A 24,338-nucleotide genomic window follows, 5' to 3' on the forward strand; every position below is an offset into this window, starting at 1 on the left:
TTGAGCTCTCTCTCTCTGTCTCTCTGTCAACACACACCTACACATACACTGTCTCAGCTGCTTTCAACACTTCGGGAACAAATTTAGGAATAAACAAACAAATAAAATGTATTTATGTCCCTTATTAGAACCTTTCCCGGGTTTATCAGATTTGAAGTAGTTTCTTGTTTCTTCTCTGCATTGGTGTCTTCTGTTCCATTTACTTTGTGATTTTCCTTGGCTCAGAAACTATTTTGATTAGCTACTTAAAAACTAGTAACATCTTATGTTTTCCAATATCACGTCCACTTTGTGACTGGCTTCTCTGACGGTCTTTCTGGTAAAGGCGACTCCGATGGAATAGTTTCCAGCTCTCACACCAGCCTCAGCCATCCACAGCACCGCACATCAGCAACCAGACGGCCGGCCAGCTGAACCTGCTCCAGCGTTTCTCACTGCTTCGCCTCACAGCCATCATGGAGAAGTACTCCATGTCCAATAAACACGGCTGGACGTGGTGCGTAGCATGTTCACTTAGGAGGGGATCGTTTGTTCTAGAGCTAAGTGTGCAGTTGCGAAAGCTTCAGTGTTTAAGTTCTGATTCCTGAAGAAGCCACTCGTTGACTTCACTGCCGATCTTCTGAAAATAAGGCAGGAGTTCTATCTTCACGTCTGCCTTCTGTGCTGCTGCAGCTTGGATGTGATGTAGCCGACAGAAAGCATTGCTTTATCTGTAGCTGTTAGTTTCCAGGGAAAGCAGTGAGGTTCCAAGAAGGAAAAAAGACAAGTAAAGGGTGATTAATTGTGAACAGAGGAATTAAAAATAAACTCGCCATAAAATAATCCTGGCAGTTTGCAAAGAAACAGCTGTCACTTGTACCTTCTGGCTCAATGCAGAGCTCAACGCTTAGAGCATTGATTTCATTCAAAGAACACTTAATTCTTCAAATACATTCCTACTTTGACTTCATTGGCAAATAAAAACAAGAATATGCAGTAAACTTTTATAGTAAGGAACTAACAAAAGCATGTGTTGGAACCTAAATATGGACCTGTTTTAGATGAGTTGGTGGATTTGAAAAAATATAAAATATGTCTTTAATTGTCTTATGTTATATACTGTGTATAGAAAGAAATCGACAGTGCCTTTATAAAAATATTTTGGGAAGTTATAAATTGCATAGTCAAATGAATATATGCTTGTATATTAAAAGTTCCTTTAAAAAGTGTAACCGGTTCTAAAAAAGTAAGGACATAGTCAAGAAGTGTTTCATCTTCTCTCCCATCCTTCCTCCCCCACCCCCAGCTAAATTTCTTCTTAGAATTTAAAATTTTGTTCTGTTTTGTCTTATTTGGGACAAGTATTTATCACTTGAGAGGTGTGCCAGTCACAATTAGATTAGAAAGTTGTCCTCTTCACTTGAAAATAGAGCCATAAATCGATTCCTCTAACGGGAGTCATAGTTAGAGATCTAACATAGGCAAGGGGCACACATAGTACTTCCATGTCATGTGATTAATTAAAAACGAGTTGTTCAATTCCCCCTGTGCCTGTTGGTTGTTCCAACAAAAGCTTGGCTTCCCTCTTGCTTGCTTTCACAGCCTCTCTCTACAGACTGCCCCAGGAGGCTTGCATGACTTGGTTTCTGTGAATTCTAGGTCAGTTCCAAAGTTCATGAAGAGGATGAAAGTTCCTGATTACAAAGACAAGACTGTCTTTGGTGTTCCTCTCATAGTTCACGTCCAGAGAACAGGACAACCCCTGCCTCAGAGTATTCAGCAAGCGCTCAGATATCTGCGTAGCAACTGCCTCGATCAGGTATGGTTGTAAATCCCAAAATAAGCCAGATGAAGTCGGATCTCTCCAGTGTCACATAAGACATGCCTCGCCAAAAGTAAAAGGCATTGTGATTATATGTCAGTATTTCATTTACCCAGGCTAATCCTGGTCAGGCTGTTTGAGGGTATTTTCTCACTGGGAATTGAATGATGTCCTGAGTGAAAATTCATGGTTTTTGGGTTTTTTTGTTTTTTGGTTTGGTTGGTTTTTGTTTTGTTTGTCTTTCTTCTTTTTTTTTTTTTAATTTTTTTTTTAAATTTATTTATGATAGTCACAGAGAGAGAGAGAGAGAGAGAGGCAGAGACATAGGCAGAGGGAGAAGCAGGCTCCATGCACCGGGAGCCCGACGTGGGATTCGATCCCGGGTCTCCAGGATCGTGCCCTGGGCCAAAGGCAGGCGCCAAACTGCTGCGCCACCCAGGGATCCCTTGTTTGTCTTTCTGAGTGAAAATTCATGTTAATAGTTTGTGTGTTAATAGTGTGTATCTGTGCTATCAAATTTGCCTTCCCTAGAAACTGGGAGCTACTACGCTTTACCCTGCATTTCCTTTTTAATTGTTGCCCCACTGCCATCATTGATTTCATAGCATTCTTTCATCCCTGTTTTATTATTTATGAGAAAAGAATTAAGTTTTTATATTTTCTTTTATTAATTCTTTTTAAAAAAATCTTTTCTTTATTTACTTGAGAGAGAAAGCAAGTCCACAAGCTGGAGGGGCAGAGCACAAGGAAAGGAAAGGAGTCTCCAGCTGACTCAGCGTTGAGCTAGGAGCCCAATATGGGGCTTGATCTCAGGACTCTGAGATCAGGATCTGAGCCAAAACAAAGAATTCTGCGCTTAACCGACTGTACCACCCAGGCGCCTATTAATTCTGTTTTTTTTTGTTTTGTTTTGTTTTGTTTTGTTTTGTTTTGGAAGCAGCACCATGACCAGGAAAATTTAAATCAAAGATAAATTTATTTATGTCATTTTTTTTTTTTTTTTTATTTATGTCATTTTAAAATATACAAGTAAACTATGAAAACAATCTCAGCTAAATCAAATATCCCCTCATCTTATAGAGTTGATTAAAAAGCTCAAGCCACACAAAATATTCAGAGATCATTTTCTGTCTCCATGACTATTTGGGGGACCACCATAATTGGTGGCCTGTGATTGGATCCAGAGCACCACCCATTCTGTAATGTACTAGGTCCAGCCTTCACTCCTCCAAATTAACACCTGTTCATTTCTTAGACATTTTTCCTCCCAAGAAGGCCATATTCCCACTTGATAAATTGCAACCCTCTCTTGCCTTATTAGAGAAGTATACATTTTCCCCATTTCTTTAGAAGCCATAGTGAAGGGCAGGAATGGTTGCTCTTACTGTTGTGGTGGTGAGGACTGTTTCCTTTTGAGAAATGGCCTTAGTAGCTTACCTGTTATTTCTCAGAAAGAAGGGCAACAGATCACTTTTCTAAAACTATAGTGCTTAGCAGATTAAGCCAAAATTAATTGGCTTGTGAATAATATCGAAGTAGAGCAAACCAATGAATCTAGTTACTTAAGCATTGTCTTTTTTTTTTTATTTTAGAACTTTTACCAAAATTGCACATTAATCAAAAGGTAGATGATCTATGAATATCCTACTGAGAAAACTTGCTGGAGAGGTGGACTTAGGTGAAAATATGGAAATGCCACTCTGATCTCTTCTGCAACCCTAAAAGCAATGCAACCATGCCCTTTCACATGGGACTTTGTGTCTTCAATTGTACTTTCGTTGTTTTGTTAACACAGACCCACGATTGTGTTTTGTGGAGGGTAGCCTTTTATTCAAACACATATTTATCCACGCTTCTCAATTTTCCTAAGGGTATATAAGACTCATTCCTCCTCTTGGCTAATTCTCTTAGAGCCTTTGGCTCTGCCTTTTACTAAGAACAAAAAATACTTTGTTCTAAACATTATAATGTATGGCCAGTGAATGCTTATCAGCAGAAGCTCTGTTCAGAAAACAGTGTTTGTTTAGACACACCTAAAGGAAATGCAGTCCATCTCTGCCATTAGCTTAATAGTGATAACATTTCTTGAGTTCCGGGCATGTTTTAGGCATTGTTCTGAATGTTTTACATTCATTGTTTCATTTAATGCTATATCCACCTTGGGTCGTGTATCCCCCAGCTGACGATGGTGTAGCCAACACTTGCTTGAAAAGCTAACTCCATAGTCCAAGTCTTTAAAAACTACACTCTGCTGCCACCTGTTAGAATTGCTTGTCCCAGTGGACTTGGAGTGATACCATCTCTAATGCTGAGAGACACTTGGAGAAATGGCCCTGAAAGACTCACTGATGAATGCAGTGTCAGGATTTTGTTGATAACGTTGATTATTGCATGAGATGGTGTCCTTCCTGTGATCTTAGAAGAGTTTTTCTCTGGCCCCAACACCTGAAGGCATTGTGTTTCTTTAGGACAACTAGTGTGTGTTTTATATTAAGAACAACTGGATATGTTTTCCTCTCTATATTAGCTGCTAAAAAGATTGGAGCCAAATGTGTGTTCTGCCTGCAGTAAATATATGTAAATTTTTGGCATGAATTTTGTACATCATTCCTACTTAGGGCTACTCTTTTTATCTTTATTTTCCTTTTGTTCAGATTTTCTTATCCATTATCTTTAATTGTATCTTACCCATTTTATAGATCATAATAAGTCACCTTGAATTCTTTTTTGAACAAAGTTGGATGGAAATAAATGAATTCTAATACAACTGTTCTACTCACTACATAGTCTTTAGTGTAGACTGGAAACCACTTGGGACCCCTGCAGATTCTGAATAATGGTTCCCACCAGTGAGACCACTGCTGTTGGGTCTAGTCTCCTTTCTGAAGCAAAAGTGATTCAAATTAAGGGAAGGACAATAGGCACCAAAGTCTCCTCAGTCTTGGCTCACTGGCTTTTTCTCAGTCTCCATATCAAGCCTCCAACTGTTTTTTAAAACTGGAAGAATGCGTTACTAAAAAACAAAAAAACAAAAAAAACAAAAAAACAAAAAAAAAACGTGCTGGAAAAGCTTTGTAGGAAAAAGACTTATTTTGAGGACATAAATACAGATTCTAAATGTAACCAAAATGATTAATGCAACCCTCTCTTGTATCAGTATGAATCTGTAAGATGTCCAAGGGACTTTCACCAGACCCGATTACTACCTTATGAAGCCCTCCACATCTGTAGGGCTTCCCATCTGGTAAGTCACAGAGTGTGGAAAGCACACAGGGATCCGCCTCTGGTCCCTGCGAAGAAGGAAGGTGGTAATAAGAAGGGAACAAAGGAAAAGGGGACACACACAATGGAGAATTAAAAACCAGTATCAAAAGGAAGATTATTCTAGAGATTTAAGAGTGGGGAAGGGCAAATAAAAATGAATGAATCAGTAAAGAAAGAGGGAACAAGAATAAGAGGGAAGAAACACATATCACGCTAGACTGTTCTTTCTTTGCCAGTAGTACCTCCCTGGAACTAAAAAGCTTCAGGTCTGTACAGGATCTTGAGATCTCAGGCCCTGGGTGGTGGAAACCCAGAACATCTCAGAACATCTTTTCCCTAAACCACACTGATGGGCCTCTGTGCTGCCTCTCTTTACATGGTCCTCTTGAGCCACCATTCAAGACCCTCCCATGGTTTTGCCCTGGGTCTCAGGGAAGGGGGCTTCTTCCTGCAATGAGTTGGACCCCTTTCCCCCATGCTAAGTGTCTACCTCAAACATAAGCATTCATCACTAACAGTTGAATGCAGCCCCACAGGGCCCTGAAACATTGCCAACATTTTGCCTCCCACACTCCCAAGCGCAGAACAGTTTATATATGATCAAACAAAGGGTATCCATTCTCCCCCTCACAGCTGGCCTTAGATGAAATAAGGAAGTTTAGCCTTCAATTATGAACCATTTGTATTCAGACATAGCAGTGTGTGAGAGGAGCCTTGCTTTGTTGGCAGAGATTTTATTTCTGCCCTAAATCAGTGGTGCATGGAAGCACAGGCTATGCCTGTCCTGAGGAATATGAAGTCACTGCAAGGAGAGGCCCACCCTGCAGGGTTCAGAATCAGAACCCGCCACATGCCGTACTTAGGAACCTTTCTCTTTCTGAATAAAACCAACCTTTCTTCGTTAGCTGAGCATATTTCTGAAGAATAGGAAATGGAAGTCTCAATAAACATCATTAAGTACTGAAAGGAGTAGCATAAAAGGGATGCCAAGTAGGAGAGTTTATATTATTTAGATGAAATTTGAATTCTAATGCAACACTCATGCCCGACCACTCCTTCTAATGGAACAGTAAGTTTTAGAAGCCCAATTACGCTGGGAAGACACTTCCTACTCAGTACAAGTGTCTTCTACCCGATGAGTGTTCCTCACAGCCCTGTCGCCTACCTCAGATGAGATAAGTGATGTTCTGGGGCCTTTTCAGATTATACTTTGAGTCCTTGCTTTTTCACACCTGGACTTTTGGGTGGAAGACAAAAGAGAAGAAAGTAAAACAAGACCAAGGGAATACTTACCACTCACCCTTTTTCCTGGAAAATGAGTAAGCAGGTGCATGATCCTTATAAAATGAATTCTGCATTGCTGACCACCGAGCTTCCCTTTTTAGAGCTGGCATTTGAGCCATGCTTTAAAGGTACATGAGACTAGGATCTGCTATGGAGTTTGCAGGCCTCGTGCAAAATGAAAATGTGAGATTCTTTGTTCATAAATTATTAAGAATTTCAGAACGGTGACAGCAGAGAATTAAACCAAGTGTGGGGCCCTATGTGACTACCAGCAGTGACAGTCACAGAGGCAAATGAAAGACATTTTACTCTCCTTGGGTCTTCCTCATAATGAAGTTGAAGTATCTGGAATAGCCTCCCCTTCATAGTGGTGACGAGGCTGCTGCCCTCAAAAGCAACAGCTTTAAAATGGTTTCTTTAGCTCTCTATTTTTCACTTGGAAAAAAAATTTCACCAGAAGTGCAGATTTCATCACTGCTTTGAAAACTCTTCTAAGAAGAAAGGATTATTGACAATCACTCACGTCACCACCCTTGGTTGTTGGGTGAAGGTAGGTAGACTTCTTCCTATTCTCCGGATCTCTATATGGAAGAATCTTCTAGTTACTGTGTCCGGGAAGTTTTCCACTGCAAGGAACAGAAGCTTGTCTTGAGATGGAGTAAACCATGGGAAATTCATGAGCTCACGTGACAAGAAGTCAGACATAGGGTGGTCCAGGGTTCGTTTTACCATCAGCTCCAGGCGCTTTCAAGACTGAGGTTTCATTCTGTCGTTTCCCTCCTGCCATCCTTAGTTACTACATCTGGGATCTGGTCTGAGTTCAGACCACATTTTCTTTATTAGGTTCAGGAAAGAAATTTCCTTCTGTGCTTCCAACAAAAATCCACAGATCCCACAGATATTTCCCACATCCCTGGAAGATAAGGGTGGGACGGGAAGGTTATTGTCAGAATTTGAGGCAGAACAAATAAATACCTGACAGCCCTCTGGACATCCTGTGAGATCTAAGTCAGAACAAGCAGCTCAGATCCTGCAGCTGGAGAGCTCCAGACATGTCTAAAATAATTAAAATAACAATATTTGCTGAAACTAGAAAGACACTTGGAAACAGAACAATACAAAGAAAACACCGCCGGGATATGTTTGTACACGTACACCAGTGTACACCCAACATGAAGCCAGCAAGACACAGTGGACGCTCTGCAATTTACACACAAACACTTGTCTGCTTTATTCTGTTGATAGATTCCAATCAATATTTCTCTGCTGCTCAGAAAAGAACAGGAATTCTCAAAGGGAATAACAACACCAACTCGCGTGAGGATAAATGTTTGTGAGTCACACTTAAGAATTCACCTTCTAGGCATTTAGATTCTGAGAACTCCCATGTAGCACAGCCCTGTGGCACTGTCTCGGGCCTCCTTCCAGAACTAGAGGAGTGAAGAATGTAAACAAATTGAAGACGGAGCTCACTTTAGCAATCATTCATTCGACGTCTTGAATTTTTCTTTTGACAGTACATGCTTTCTTCTCATGCACTTTGGTGAAGTTTGGAGTAGTTGCCAGAGGATGATACATGTTCTTTAGATTCTTGAAGAGTCATCTAAGAAGGCAAAGCTTTTCATTTTCTAGACCTTCTAAACTTTAAGAATAAAAAAGAAAGCAATTAACTTTTTTCTTTAAATTAAAGTAATTCACATAGAATGTATTAATGGTTTCAGAGGTAGACTTCAGCGATTCATCAGTCATATAGAACACCCAGTGCCCATCACATCACGTTCCCTCCTTAATGCCCATCACTCAATTACCCTAGACCCCCACCCCTGCCCTACAGCAACCCTCGTTTATTTCCTATGATTAAGAATCTCTTAAGGTTTGTCTCCCTCTCTGATTTTGTCTTGTTTTATTTTTTTCCTCTCTTCCCCTAAGTGACAATAAACCTGAATATCCTGATCTGTGGAATTAGAGTTATAAGGCTTGGAATGCAAAAAAGTATTACTAAGAATTCTATTTTTATTGCCACAAAAAGTAGCAGTGTATAATTTCCCCCAGAATCCATTCAGCTGACATATACAAAACCCTGAGTATTCTCTAATTGCTTGGAATTCTTCTCCTGCTGTCACTGTACTTTAAAGGAATTAGAACTGCTCTCCATTTATAGCAATAACCAAGAGAGCTCCTCTCAGACACCTGAGCTTGGGTCAAGGCTGGCCCGGCACGTGGAGCAGCCCTGACGCGGCCTGGCGCCTTTCCCCAGGCATAGAGAGGAGGAGCCATGGCTCACCGGTGTGCTGCTGCTTACCTGCCTAACCACTGGGAATATTCCTACCTTGCTTCTTGGAAGTGGGCCAACCTGCGAGCCCTTGAGGAAGGAGAAAAAGCAGAGATTGAGGGTTGAATGAAGGACTAAATTTGAGCAACTCAGTGCCCTGCGGGCATTTAAAAATAGCAGATATGCAAATTTGCTGTGAACCAGAGCTCTGAGAGAAACTCAGCCCTTTCTTGGGTCGAGGCAAATCCAGAGTGCAGAGCCTCTCTAAAGGGGCCTAGAATGTAAGCTGCCAACCCCCTGCTGGAATCTCCATTCTCCTAGGGCTCTGCACCACCTCACTCCTGGGTCCCTTACTGCTGCTCCATTTTGTCAAGCAGAAGAGTAGTCTCAGCCCTAGGGATGAAAAAGGTATAAGACAATGTCTTGAAGTCTGAAAAAATGCCACCCAGGAATCCTTGCTGGAGACAGAGCTTATGCACATAATGACCATCCAGGTAGAATAATGAGTGCTAAGCACACATGAGAAACATACACAATCCATATAAGGATTCCAAAGAAGGACAAGAAATAAGACTTTTAAATCAAAATACATGCTCATGGTATTATTTTGATTCTCAAGCATATTTCTTGTAAACCTCTCCCCCAGAGGTGCACTGAATATAGTTGCTTATCTGGGATCCAGTGAACCATCCATTCACCAAACTTTCTCAAAACCCCTACTAAAGTGTAAACATTAGAGAGCAGGGAATTTGGTCTGGTCTGTTCACTCTTGACACCTAGCAACTCTAAATATGCCTAAGATAGAGTGGTATTTAATCACTGCTTGTTGGATAAATGAATGGCATGATAGCATCTAGTGTGTTAGAAGGCTACAGGTTACAAAGACAGTCATACACATTTTCTCATTTAGTCTCCACAGTAGCCCTGCAAAGTGGGCTATTATTCTTATCTTCATTTTACAGGAGATGGAGTTAGTGTTCTACTACTACTGCCCAGAGTAACTAAACTAGTAATGTACAATTTACTAGTTTGGATGCAGATGCTGCTCATCCAGTCCTGGTTCCATGCCTTGTCATCACTCTCAAGGTGCTTGCCTTAGGAAGAGAATGGCTGGGGTGAAGGTGGCCTCACTAACACGTCCTTGTGACTTGTTTCAGGTGGGTCTTTTTCGAAAATCGGGCGTGAAATCTCGAATCCATGCATTACGTCAGATGAATGAGAACTTCCCCGAGAATGTCAGCTATGAGGACCAGTCTGCGTATGATGTGGCAGATATGGTAAAGCAGTTCTTCCGGGACCTCCCAGAGCCTCTTTTCACCAACAAGCTCAGCGAGACCTTCCTCCACATCTATCAGTGTAAGTGGAAGTACTGCAGATCAGTGTTCCCGTGTGCACCCATCCACTTAAAGCATTCTTTAAAAAAAAAAAAAAAAAAAAAGATTTTATTTATTTATTCATGAGAGACACAGAGACTGAGAGAGAGGCAGAGACACAGGCAGAGGGAGAAGCAGGCTCCATGCAGGGAGCCGGACATGGGACTCGATTCCGGGTCTCCAGGATCACGCCCTGGGCTGAAGGCAGCGCTAAACCGCTGAGCCACCCGGGCTGCCCAACTTAAACCATTCTATAGGCTGTCTGCCAGTTATGCAAGTAGTGCATGAATCCATAAAGAAATGTATAAAAGGTATCATTCTCTGCTTCTTTCCAGAAGTAAACTTTGTTCACAGTTTGTTATGAAAATCTCCAGGCCATTTTTTATGCAGAAAAATACCTTTTTGACATCAAAATATTCCTCCTCAGTAGGGTTTTGTGTAAGATCTGAAACTAACACTCAATGTACTTTTAATAACTTTAAAGTGAAAAGGGGACACAATAGAATTTATTTCATATATAAATGTTTTTTAAAACTTTAATTTTTAAAAAAAATAAGCATTTCCTTGAGATACATGAAATTCAAAGCCAAATATGTTAAAATGACCAGAAATAAAAAACAAATGTGTTTTAGTACAATGTATTTTAAGTGATGAAAAGCAAGCAAACCAAATCAAGCTTATGCTTAATTCAACAATTTGTATTTTCACTTGGAATTTTTTAAGTGATGTTAAATTAATAATTCTCAGCAAAACCCCTGTAATTAAAATAATCATTGAATAAAACAATGTCTGATTAAAAAGCATGTCCTTCTAAAGGTAGCTACAAAGGGGTATTAGAAATCAACATGTGACTCTTTCTTGATGCAATAATGTAATGATTATAAATTATTTTAGTGGTCCAAGTTCTGATTCTTTAGAAGAAATGTATTTGGCATGTGGACTTTGAGTTTTCAGGAACATATACATGAAATGAGGCTCAACATGGAATTGATCCAACTTGAAGAAGATCCCTGCTATAGAGAATTCTGTGCTAACTGTGCTTAAGGAGCCTACAATATTGCAAGTCCAAAAAGGATTATGATAAATACCACTTGTAAAAACAGGATAAAGTGATGACCCACTAAATAAATATTATTGTGTCAAAGTGAATAGGTTAAGTTAAATTAATGATACGTGGTGCATGATCCCAAACACAGTTCATGATTTTGTTGCCATAAGAGGTTGATCTGCATTTTTCCAGTTAAGCCTCCCTCATGGTTTGGAACTATCATATATGATTCTTTACATTTACTCAGTTCTCGGGTTAGGGTTGACATTAGTCTAAGATTAAAGCCAGATTATTTCCAAGAGATAAATCCCTTTGGTCCTTTTTGAAACTCACCAGCAAGAAACCAGATCAAAGAAGGGTTTATTTTAGCTGAGCAAACATTAACTGAGTTCCGCTTACGCACAGGGCACTGTGTTGAATGCTGCAGATGGTATGGATGGGTAAGACTTACTCTCTGCTCTTAAATACCTTACAGCTGAGGGAGATGAGACATGTACAGACATAACTGCCATATAGCAAGACTGGAGAAATTCTATAATAAGGTTACAAAGAAAACCCAAGGAAGTTGAGATGAGTACCAGGACTTGGTGTGGACAACAGATGGTGGAGAAATTGGAAGGAACACTTGTTGAGTGACACAAATAGCATGAGCATATGCCAGGAGTGGACAGGGTGTTCGTCTGGCTTGTGTGAATGGTAACTGTATGACACAATACCAGTGACTCTGAAAAATGAGACCGGGGCCATCCCAAGGAAGGGCATTGAATTTCAGGGCAAAGAGTTCATACGCGATTCATTAAGCACTGAGGAACCCTTGGGGTTGAGGGGGTTGCCAGTTACAATGCTCTCAGCTGTAAAGACAGAACCAGAAATCCAACAAGTAAACAATAAGGAAATTTTATAATCTAACATGGCAAGAAATCTGGAATTAAGTAATTCCAGAGTCAGTTAATTTCATAGCTCCGTGATGCCAGGGCTGATGTCAGCCTCTCTTGGTTATGCTCTCAAGGTTGCAATACAATTACCATAACTTACAATTATCATGTCTTCCCAAAGTCACACTCAAAGGCAAGAAGAGAACAGAAGGGCTTCTCCTGGGACATATGTCTCTTTTTATCAGGGAGATAAATTTACAGAAGCTCCTAGCATTTATCTTGGTCACGTAGGTGAGAAATGGTTTATACGTTCTCCCTTAATTCAATCGCTGGAAAGAGAGCTGGGATTACCATTTGGGGTTTAGGCCAACATGGTTATGCCCTGGGTCTGAGGGAAGGGCTCATCTTCCCTGAGATTATTACAGCCTGCATTCGAACAGCAAGTGTGTTTCCTTATGGAGGAGGAAGGAGAGAGTAGGTGTTGAGTAGGCGGCCAGGTCTGTGTCTGTCACAAGGGTCCATGTCCATCAGAACTGCTCTAGTCACCCATGAATCTGGAAGTGGTGAACAAGAGATACTGGACTCTACAAGAACAGAGGGTTAGTGATAAGCTGACACATTAACTGAGGTGCTGGATTACCTGCAGTGACTTCCAGCAATGAGACTGGAAGTTCAGTGTTCCATGGGTAGACTCTAGAGTCAAAGGGAGGAACCATTCTTCCTCCACTTCTCCAGAGCAGTTCTAGTTTTAGCTGTATTACTTCTTGGATATTTATCAAATGATTCATTAGAGTTTAGATGGATAATGAAAATAGCTGAAACCCACTGGTCTACAGTAGGGAGAATGGAGGGATCAGAGACTACTCTGTAGTCTTCAGGTTTGGGGACGGGGAGAATATTGAAAAGAGGGAAAGGAGAGCCGGTTTGAGGGCAGGGAGAGCAGAGGTGTTCAGGACCAACTGGATGTTGAGTTTGAGGTGCTGATAGCCATCCACATGGTTGCCATTATCAACACTAAGATATGCAGATCTAGAATAGTCCCCTGAGAGCTGAGAAAGAGGCAGGAACTACAAGTGTCAGTGTAACAAAGGTCCAAGATGATAGGATCCAAAATGAATGCTGAATTTAAGGACTAGTAGTTCACCTTCACAATCATTTTTTAGTAGAAAAATCATAGAAGATACTTTCTGACGGATAAAGGAACAAGGGAATAGAAAGTTGAGATGACATGAAGCCATGACAGATGACTCGTAAAAATTGTGTCGTGGAAGAGAAGGCCTGCCATGTTAAGTTAAACAATGTATACACTAGACACCTTAGCTAAAGCAGCATATTTAGAAGCACAATGGCTTGGCTGAATTTATAACACTTCAGTACAGGCTTGAAATCATTAGTGGTGTCTCCTTCTATTTCAACAGAAGCAAGAAAAAAGAAAAAAGTTCTGCTAGAATTTGAACAAAATGAAAAAAAAAAAAAGAATTTGAACAAAATGGTTCTTTTCGACTAAACCCAGGTCTATCTTGTGCTGCACAGTGGACATGGTGGGGTTAAAGATGGGTTCTAGAACACTGAATGTAGTCAGACTTTTCCAGAAATGTGGATGTGCTGGCTGCCTGTGCCAGGAGCGTGCCCACCCCGGGCTGTCCGATGGAGAGAGTAGGTCCCAGGCAGAAGACCACCCCACAGCCTCTCTGGAGCAGCAGGCTCCAAATTTATCATGTACCCCTACAAGTAGTGAATACCTGAGCATGTTTACTTACTTATTTTTTCATAATAGAACTATACTGTGATATACGGTGCACATTCTAAAGCATACCCAATCAGTATTTTTAAAGCATGAGAGAAAACATAAACACCATTGGAAATCCTGATATTTTCTTCTCACAAGTCAAGGATTATCACAAACACATTCCCCCATCCCTTCAAAGGACAGACACCCTACTGCAAAGACCTGCCCTAAGACATGGTATTTTAAGAAAGAGGATGTACCCAAAGTGAGCTGCTGATGATAACTTTCAGAGTGAGAAGAATAAGGGCAGTGAGTCAGATCTCAAAGATCAGTAACAAACACATCCAGGGGGCAGCAAAATGCAGTGCCTAGCACCCACTTGCTGTGATTTTCTCCATCGGTTCACATCTGGGACCAGTGCCCTTCTAACCCACTATCACCACCACTCCACAAGGGCCGCCCTAAAGGGGAATGGCCTGGCACAGCCAGCCTTTCTCCATAACCTTAGTGAGCCTAGTTCCTCTTCCCCAGGTACAACCTCAATTTCCATAGTCTCCAAGATTATGAAGTACGTGACATTGGGTCACCACAGGGAGCCAATAGCACATGTCCTCTGCACTGAGCCCGGGTGACTTGTAGGAAAAAGAAAGATGTGTGCAGCTGACCCTCAAGGAGCTGACCCACTAGGAGTCACTCCAGAGAGCCAGCCAGCTGGATCCCACCACTCACAGTTAACTGTGCCAAGCTGGCATCAAGGCCTGGCTGTTCCACCAGGGGTGGGGAAAGGCAAGGCTGATGTCTTGTAACACAGTGGTGTCCGAACCGGCTCTGTAGAGCCCTCGGCATCCTGAAAGGTGCTTCCCAAGCTGTCGGGGCTGGGGGCGGCGGGGGGGGGCGGGGAGGTGGGCATTAGGGAAGCCAGACCAACAGTGCCCCAGCCTATTGCCAACTTCAGCCAGAGCAGAAAACAAGATTGAAAATAACCGAGCAGGTAGATTGCTCAGAAACCATGAAAGGCCCGGCAGGGGGCGTCCCTTGCCAAATAGCGTCTCGCTGTGAAGATGGCAGGTTTGGAGTTGGACTGCTGGGGTTCCAGTTCCATCTCTGCCTCTCTCTTACCAGCTGTGAGGCCTGAGCAATGACGTACTTTGTGGCTGTGGCCATGGTGGTTGATGATGGTCCTGTCTCTGAACGCATCTTCATCCCCGAGAAGGGGAAGCTCCCTCACTATCTCCCCGCTGGCTCTTTCTATGGCTGTTCCCCTATGACCTGGCCCCCACTTGTCCACAGATGTCCCCAAGGAGCAGCGGCTGCAGGCAGTGCAGGCTGCCATCCTGCTGCTGGCCGATGAAAGCAGGGAGGTCTTGCAGACACTGCTGTGTTTTTTGAACGACGTGGTCAACTTGGTGGAAGAGAACCAGATGACGCCCATGAATCTTGCTGTGTGTCTGGCCCCATCCCTCTTCCATCTTAATTTACTGAAGAAAGAAAGCTCCCCCAGGTGGGTTTTTCTCATCAAAAGCCATGATCCTAAACCAGGTATTTCCCCTAGTTGATTTTACACACACACACACACACACACACACACACACCTTCTTGTGTTGTATTTCAGCTTGGGGATTTGCCACCATTTAGTTTATAATCAGAAAATGTTCCAAGGAGACTTAATTCCCATGCTCAGTTATGAATCCCAGTAGTATGGAAGGATGCCCATTGCAATCCAGAAAGCTTGAGGAGTAGTGTTGTGGTCTGTGTGTAGTGCGTGAGTGGGAAGCAGGAAAGAGTAGAAGTCATATTTACAATCTTTAATGAAAAAAGCAGGACCTAAGGCTCCAGAACAGCTGCCTACAGTGATGTGGTTTCAAACTTGGGGAAAAAATAATTTCTCCCCCAGCAGCTTTTCCTGCCCTTGTAGTTTTCCATGGTTTTTCATTAGAAACTGTCAGACTCTTAAACTGACTCAGAATATTTAGGCCATGTGCTCATTGTTTTTATTTGGCAATGAGAAAGCCTGGGATCTGGATTAGCATCCGGGCATGACCCAAAAACAAAAGGGATGAGCTCAGTGTTGCGAAAAGCCCTTGGGTTTGGGATCTGCTTACTGACTCTGCCCTTCAATTACAGAGTCATACAGAAGAAATATGCCACCGGGAAGCCAGATCAAAAGGACCTCAGTGAGAACCTGGCCGCCGCTCAGGGGCTTGCCCACATGATCACGGAATGCAACAGACTGTTTGAGGTGAGCAAAAGGTTCCAGCAGCCTTCCTCACAGCTCTTGGAGCTACATAAGATGCTTGGAATGGTTGCTACGTTTGTGGCTCATATGTGTTCATTCCTGATTTTTTAAGGACAATAGTACACTCCGTAGCTCCGGTCTTTGCCTCTAAGAAATGTGAGGAGCTAGCTGTACAATTGAGGCTCTGCCGGTTAGACACCTGGGGTTGCTGTGATGATGGTTTTCAAGGAAACGGTTACATTACCTTCCATTGCCAGATTCAAGGCCAGCCTGCCAATTACGTTGCATTTGTTAACTTGGACTTGATGAGGTTCAACATCTGTGTGTGTGTGATATTGAGCAATCCCTGTCAACTAAGAATCAATGACAGCTCTGCATATAGCTGCAGATATGTTCAAGAAGTAACTGAACTAGACTTCTGGCATACTTTTTGTGGTATAACTGGCATTTGTAAATGGGGAAAGTGTGCTAAATAGGTAAAGGTATTTCTAAGTCATATTTGAGGTTTCCTTTAGGTCTGTGTGCTTAAAGTTTCCTCAGCCCACATTTTGCCAAACTGAATAAAAATACGTTTAAAGTAAAATAAAAGGGAAATGGAAAGACTAAAAGGGAAGTCATTGAAATGTTTTGAATAATAACTGTAGTCTCAGAAACGTATTTGTTTTTCCCGACTTTAGGAAATGCTCCCACCCCAGCCTTGCCGCCAATCTTGGGCAAACATCCCTAGCCCCATGGCACCAGGCCCACTGCCCATACTGTGGTTTTTGACAAAATTACTTTGCTTTCTTTAACTATCAGCCTCAGCTTTTCCTTAGCTCAGTATGTTGCTCTTTCGTGCATCTGTTGGTCCAGGTCCCTCAAGAGTTGGTAGCCCAGTCCCATAATTCTTATGTCGAGGCTGCGATCCATGCTCCAACTCTGGAAGACCTGGGGACCCAGCTGGAAGAGAGTGGGGCAACTTTCCATACGTACCTGGAGCATCTCGTCCAGGGCCTCCAGAAAGAAGCCAAGGAGAAGTTCAAAGGCTGGGTCACATGTTCCAGCACAGACAACACAGATCTTGCTTTCAAAAAGGTAATCTCAGGGTAGCTCAGTCGGTCAAGCGTCTGCCTTCATCTCAGGTCATGATTCCTGCATCAAACTCCCTGGTGAGCGTATGCTCTTAAATAAATAAAATCTCAAAAAGGTAATCTCAGGGGTTGGAAAAAATTACCCCCAAAGAGCCATGTGTAACAAGTAGGGATTTGTTTTGCTTTATAAATGGCCATTCCAGGGGTGCCCTGGTGGCTCACTCAATTAAGTGTCTAACTCTTGATTTCGGCTCAGGTCATGATCTATCTCAGGGTCGTGTGATCACACTTCCCGATGGGCTCCATGCTAGGTGTGGAGCCTGCTTAGGATTCTCTCTCTCGGTCTGCCACTCCCCCACCACCTCTAAAAAAATATAAATAAGTAAAATAAATAAATAAAAATGGCCGCTCTGTCCATGGGGTTTGGCACACACCTGAATAGGCCAAGGATCCACTCTGGAGATTGCCAAGCACTCCCTATTGCAGATCATCGGAGTGTGGACTGTGAAGCTAGGCTGCTGGATGCCAGTCATATCCCTATCTCTTAGCTGTGTGATGTTGGGCCAAGTCTCATGCCTCTCTGTGCCTGTTTTCTCATTTGCATAATGAACCTAATCCTACCACTGTCAGAGGAGGATTATTTAAAAATAAAATGGGTTAGAATCTTTCCTGGCACACAGTACATACTGTATGTGTTGGTGGTTATTATTTGTATTATCACTATTATTTATTTTTATTATTTATTATTTTATTATTTTTCTTCTACATCTTAACTTTAAAACCTGAAGTGTCCAGGAATCCCTGGGTGGCTCAGCGGTTGAGCATCTGCCTTTGGCCCAGGGCGTGATCCTGGAGGCCTGAGATCGAGTTCCACATCAGGCTCTCTGCATGGAGCCTGCTTCTCTCTGCTTATGTCTCTGCCTCTCTCTCTCTGTGTCTCTCATGAATAAATAAAATCTTAAAAAAAAAAAAAAAAAAACCCGAGGTGTCCAGAATCACTTGTTCAAGTCACATAATCGAAGATGTTTTCCGAATGTCCAGTGAAGAATGGTAGGTTCTGGCTGGAACTCGTTGACCTCTTCAACCTTCGGTGGTGTCTTTTCCTAAGGTGGGAGATGGGCATCCTCTGAAGCTGTGGAAGGCCTCCGTGGAGGTGGAAGCGCCCCCTTCCGTGGTTTTGAATCGTGTTCTGAGAGAGCGCCACCTGTGGGATGAGGATTTTGTGCAGTGGAAGGTTGTGGAAACCCTGGACAAGCACACAGAAATCTATCAGTATGTGTTGAACAGCATGGCCCCCCATCCTTCCAGAGACTTCGTGGTCCTCAGGTAAGCCTGACTGTAGGGTTTAAGATATTTTTCTTTTTCCCAAAAGCAGATTAAGATCTGCATATTTAAGCATTTCTCAGGGTTCTACCACCAAAGCTCAGCCTCCACTGGGGATGCTAAGCGAGCGCTCATTTTCCTGGTGAAAACTGACTTTGCTGTATTTATGCCTGACTTCGTGCTTCCTGCACCCACTTTACAGCTCTGCTGGGCTCTCTGATGGCCCCTTTCATTATGGAACATATGGTTTATTAAGCCACAAATATTGTTCTTTCCTCAGAAGAGCTGCTGTTTGTCCAGTTGCCCTTTCTGCCAAATTATGCAAATCGAGTCTGACTTTTCTCCTGATTTGGCCTTTCTCCCTCGGGAAAGCAAGGCTTTGGTTTGTGTAGCTCTCAAGATAGAAGTGTGTGTAATTTCAGAATCCATCTGTATAACTTCAGATATTCACAACTCATTGCCATGTATGGAAAGCTTGGCCCAACTCCGAAGGTCCAATTCTGTAGAGACAGTCGGATGTTCAGCGAGATTTCAGGGCCTGACAAGGCCTGCGAGTCTGGTGTCTACTGTTGAAGTATTGCTTCTGATCGATGTATGGGTTGAGCTCTGGCTCCCTGCCCTCTGGGTTTGGAAGGGGGTGCTCAACCAATGATAGGAAGGATGCCCAGTACAGCTGTGCACATGGGCTGGTGAGTCAGCATTGAATCAGAAAGAACATGGACTGAGGATACTAAGAAACAAAATAAAATATAATTAAAACAATATATTCTCTTTTTTTAATTGATAACTGATGGAAAACACTGTCTCTTCCCATAGATTGGCAGTGTAAAAGGAATCACTAGTGAAATTGCTGAATGTACATTTCAAAATTTCTTTATGAAACTCGTTTTGATGGCAAACTACAGGTCACTTTTCACATGGGCCTTTGGAGTTGGTCCTTGGGACTCTGAATTTTAAGGATCATTTTTCCCTAAATATGTGTGTTTATCTTAGCAACCTTGGGATCCTGGAGGAGAATGTGAGCAGGCTTAAGGGTGGCTTATTACCACAGTTATGGGAACATTTGTCATCTCATGGAATTCAAATTTCACATCTTCACTCTTATAAGCAGCAGATTAAATAGTTCTTCTGGGATGGCAGCCATGGGAATGGAGCCATGCCATAGAGAGGGCTGAGGGCCAGAGCCCATGCATGGAACCTCCCTCCTTCTGTCCACCCAGCAGTCCCGCCAGCCTATTTTTTAGTACAGGGCATTATTCCAGCTGCATGGGGAGGCTGTGGTCTGTGACTACAACAGACCGCAGTCCTGCTCTCTTGGGATTTACATTTTATCAGGAAGGGAGTGTCAATCAGTAATAAGTAAGGGGATAATGTTACTTATATTAAGGGGGGCATAAGTAAGATAGGACAGTGATTAAGGGGTTGAATTTTAAATACAGTGGTTAGGGCAGAGTCTCACAGCATTGATAGTTGATCTACAACTTAAAGAAGAAAGTGGGTGGATCATGAGGCTCATGGGGGAAGAACTCAACACTCAGGAAAATAAACCATGCACCAGACATAGTTCTGACAACAGGGATTCCTGTGGTTATTATGATACAAGAAGGTAGAAAGTGACAAGGTGAGGAGGTCACAGAGCTGAAATGCTTCTCTACGGAGGCTAGCAATCCATTTAGGACTGCCACTTTTACTTCTTGCTTGATCTCCTTCTTTAAATCCTCAGGAGCTTCTGGTGATAGTTAACTGAGGCTTTTCCCATTTTATCCCCACAAATCTGTACAGCTCCCAGTCTTTATCACTAATCATATCATCGCACATGAGGAGAATGGTCACACCCATGGAGAAGCTACGAGGCATTTGTATAGGGCTTGCTTCTTGTTCTTGTGGGGCACGTATAATAGTTTCTCTTTCTGGCGTGGTAGGACAAGATGGATGAAGTTATAGATGACGTGGCCAAGCAAGGGATAGGATTTGTGATGTAAATAGCTGAGATTATGATAATGAAACCTATGTCCTATGATAGAAATGGTTGTACACAGATGCTCTCATGGTTCCTGACTTCTATCTACCACATTTTCCTGAGTGATAGCCCCCTCTCTGCTTGAATAGCTCCTGTCACAGGGAACTTACTGCTCCTCAGATTGCCTGTTTCATTTTTGGAGAGCACGTTTGAGTCAGATTGTCTCTATACTGAAGTGACACATGGCATCCCATCTCTGCCTGCTGGGGCCAAATCAACTGTGTTTTTTCTCATTCCACTCAGGAGCCACTCAGGTATTTGAAAACAATTAGCAGTCCACATGTGCCTAGTTTGCTTCAGGCTGGGCACCGCCAGCTCATTGTTTTCCTTTAAGACTGAGTTGAGCATCACCTCCTCCAGGAAGCCTTCTCCTGTGTGCCTTCCCTTCCCTTCCACAGGATTGCAGAGCAATGTGTGCACAGCCACAGTACTGTGCTTACCTTGGTGTTTTAGAGGTCTCTTTGTATGCCTGTTTCTCTCCCTTGGTTGTGTACCTTCGTGTGGATACTCATGTACCCGGTAGGTGTTTGTTTGCTGAATGAATTGAATGTGCAAGGCCTAGTTCTAAACCTGTAAGGCCAACCCTTCAGTAATGGCCAGGAACCTCTGAGGCCTCGGTTTGGGGTTCCAGAAGCAGATTAGAAATGGCAAGACCAGTTCTGGCCCCTAGGTCAGAGGGCTGAGACCCTTGCTTTGAATTGCAGTGTAAAAATTTTACACACCCTTATGGAAGCCATTGGTTTCATCTAAGGTTTGGGATTTGAGCAGGAAAACACAGCTCAATGCCATGCCCAGGGTTTTCTTTCTCTCTTGGCCTTAATTTTGATGTGCCGGTTGTTGTGTGACAGGACCTGGAAGACCGATTTGCCCAAAGGAATGTGTACCCTGGTGTCCCTCTCTGTGGAGCACGAGGAAGCCCAGCTCATGGGCGGCGTGCGGGCCGTGGTGATGGATTCCCAGTACTTGATAGAACCGTGTGGCTCCGGCAAGTCGAGACTGACCCACATCTGCAGGATAGACCTGAAGTAAGTGTGCCCTCCCCAGGGTGGCAGGCACGCTGTCTGAGCCTCAGCTCCAGTGGCGGGATCGCCAGGGCCCTGTTTGCCATCCCGATTTCTTATTTCACTCTACTTTGTTTTTTCAGTGCCATTAGCGTGCCTTCATAGGTGATTACAGATCCTTTTCTCTGTTTTCCTTTTCCTCATCTTTCCTAAAACTCTGACCTGCTTCTGTGACCCTTGGCTTTTCTTTCTTCTCCATGTTGCTCCTGTTTCCCTATATGTGCCTCCCGCGCAGAGCAAACACACACGCATGGTGGCTGCTCAGTAAAGGCGAGTCCCGTTCTCTTGTGCTGCTGTTGTGCCAGCTCTCTCTTTGCTGTCCTCTCCTCTTAACCTGCTTTGAGAAGAAGCTAGCTTAAATCCAACCCCGTCAGAATGCCTAGCTGGCTCAGTGGTTGAGTGTCTGCCTTCAGCCCAGGGTGTGATCCTGGAGACCCGGGATCGAGTCCCACGTTGGGCTCCCTGCATGGAGCCTGCTTCTCCCTCTGCCTGTGTCTCTGGCTGTCTCTCTGGGTCTCTCATGAATAAATAAATAAAATCTTAAGAAAAAAAAAAAAATCCAACCCCATCAAGGCAGTCATGATGCTGAACAAGTTCCAGTCTGGGTACCATATAAACAGAATTTTCTCAGTGAATTCCAGAATTCAGTCTGAATCTTCCCTGAGGAGATGGTGTCATCGTAAAGCATCCAATGAACACTGAAAAGATGGACTGAATACTTGGCCAAAGAGGCATATTCAAGGCACCTGATGACAGAATGAGGTTCTCAGATCCTCCAGGTGTCAGCCCTGAATTGTAGACGAGTGCACGAATGGGCAGGGCACAGGACAGCACGCTCTGTCATGATTAAGTGCTGAGATTTGGAAAAAAGTTTTCCCACTTTCTTTCTGATTTTTGTCTCCACAGAGGTCACTCTCCAGAGTGGTACAGTAAAGGCTTTGGACATCTGTGTGCAGCGGAAGTTGCCAGGATTAGAAACTCTTTTCAGCCCCTCATTGCTGAGGGTCCAGAGACTAAAATCTGAGTTTTCCCCAGTGTGACATCAAACTCAGGGAAGAGGAAGTGAACGGAAACACTTGTGGGAGAGAGTGTGCTCATGAGAAAGCAAGAGAGAGAGAGACTGAGTGACATGGTTAATGCTTAAAAATGGAAACACTGAGAAGTTGGAATGTTGAAGATGCAGGAATTTCTGAGAACTTTCTTAGCCTTCCTGGAGATGGCTACATCCCTACTAATATAATATTTTTAAAAATCAGAACATTTATCTATGTTACTTAAAATTAAATGGATTATTCCTTGTGCATTGCCGAATTTGCTATTTAAAGGCTTCTAAGAAGCATACTCTTAACTGTAAATAAATGTATTTATAGCCTATGTACATATGTGTGTATATCTCTATCCTTGCTGTATATATGTACAGTATCAATTTTATATATAATTGCATCTTTCAAAAAGGAACGCATCTGACTCAGTGAGTCCTTTCCTCACTCTTGTGGTTCTTTCCAAGTTGCTCTCCCATCTCCCTACGACCATCCTGTAAGCTGAGCAGAAGCTGCTGCTAACACCAAGGTGTGAAAACGTGTAATCTGTCAGTCTGCCCTGCTGTCTAACCAAAGATTAGCTAACCAAAGGAAAACAACAGTACAAGGTTCTTATTTGTTGTCAGTTTGTGCGTGTGATTCAAAAACTGAGCTTAGGGTGTTGGATAGAGCCAGGAAAATAATTTGTACTCCTCTTAAAAGCAAAGAAGTGGGGAAGAAGTTGTGACCAAGTGGAAGGCTAGGTTACCAGTTGCCAGTGGACCCAGCCAGGTGCAGTTTCAATGAAATGTCAGATGCCCACAGGCCGCTGGAGTCAGCATAAGTAACTGAAAGAAACTTTTCCCTGCTGGTTAGAGCCAAATAGGATAGCCTTTATACATTCACAGCCAAAGGGAGGCTCTGTGTCTTATCAAGTTTTCATAGATAACATTTCATCATGTTCTTAAATGTCATTCTCTATGACCAGTGGCCTACTTGGTCACAGTTAATTGGTATTTTCTTACCAATATATTGCACTGAACTTAACTCTGGACACCAGACAAGGGGAGGTGATGGTCATTTGAGAGTCCTGGACCATTACAGTTTCAGGGAATTCTTATTTTGTTACATATGATGCTCTAAAGATAGAATTCATTAAAGTTTTGCGATTTGAAAGACAGGGTTTTAAACTAATGGTAAAACCAAAACTATACTCTGCAATTAGTTTTAGAAAATATAAACAGGTTTCTTAATTTCGTATTTCTTCATTAGCCAGTCAAGCTTACCTAGATGTTTGACCCAACCTTATTTATTATTGTAGAGACTAAGCAGATCGACTCTCCTTAACCAATTGCTAATGTATTTTAGTTGTGGGGTTGGTTTTATTGTAATTCAACAATTAAAGAGAAGAAGATAAGTTATTATGTTTGGCTTCAGGGAGAGATTTTCTTTGGTAATCCATGAGAGATTGGTATCATAATTTAGCAACTGGTGTGGGAGGAAAAAAAAACTTAAATGAGTGTTTTCCCCTTTCTTGTATTGTATGCATTTATGTTATTATGTAATGTTTTTTCCTATAAGCAATGTGCAATTCTTTTATTGAGAGAAATAAAAATGCTATGTATGAGTTCTATATGGTGCAAAGGAAATCATACCATTTGTTTATGACCCAGGAATTTTTTATTTCCTTGCCTACAAAAGATGGTGCCAGCAAATCCATAATTTTCTATTTGGACAGTGCTCTGTGAACAAAATAAATTCACTTATGCCATGCATCTTAGGTTTAACCATATATGCTGGATTACATTCATATGCATAGACAAGATTAACAAAGTCTAGTTTAACACCTGTCCAGAGATAGAATCCTAGGTGTTTGGAAAATGTGATAGACACACAAAGATGAATCGTATCACCGAGTTTAGCGTGCACACAATCATCTGGAGACCTTGTTCAAATGCAGACT

The 24,338-nt window shown here is 42.5% G+C and overlaps 1 protein-coding gene across 31 annotated transcripts in view; it reads left to right on the top strand.

Annotated features, from left to right (window-relative positions):
• Positions 1 to 24,008, top strand: part of STARD13 (StAR related lipid transfer domain containing 13) — a 514,444-nt gene extending 490,436 nt beyond the window's left edge. For 29 of the 31 annotated variants that reach the window (XM_077868118.1, XM_077868123.1, XM_077868115.1 and 26 more), the window contains 9 exons: positions 326 to 496; positions 1,639 to 1,798; positions 9,779 to 9,977; positions 14,937 to 15,147; positions 15,771 to 15,885; positions 16,735 to 16,956; positions 18,061 to 18,278; positions 21,144 to 21,320; positions 22,263 to 24,008. In XM_077868118.1, coding sequence (XP_077724244.1) covers positions 326 to 496; positions 1,639 to 1,798; positions 9,779 to 9,977; positions 14,937 to 15,147; positions 15,771 to 15,885; positions 16,735 to 16,956; positions 18,061 to 18,278; positions 21,144 to 21,320; positions 22,263 to 22,380 — 1,591 coding nt within the window. In that variant the 3' untranslated portion in view covers positions 22,381 to 24,008. The remainder of the gene's footprint in view (positions 1 to 325; positions 497 to 1,638; positions 1,799 to 9,778; positions 9,978 to 14,936; positions 15,148 to 15,770; positions 15,886 to 16,734; positions 16,957 to 18,060; positions 18,279 to 21,143; positions 21,321 to 22,262) is intronic. The other 2 variants (XM_077868141.1, XM_077868134.1) reach the window with 1 other exon arrangement.
• The last annotated feature ends 330 nt before the right edge of the window (positions 24,009 to 24,338 follow it).

The sequence above is a fragment of the Canis aureus genome, chromosome 24 (genome assembly GCF_053574225.1).
Source record: "Canis aureus isolate CA01 chromosome 24, VMU_Caureus_v.1.0, whole genome shotgun sequence".
Classification (NCBI taxonomy): domain Eukaryota; kingdom Metazoa; phylum Chordata; class Mammalia; order Carnivora; family Canidae; genus Canis; species Canis aureus.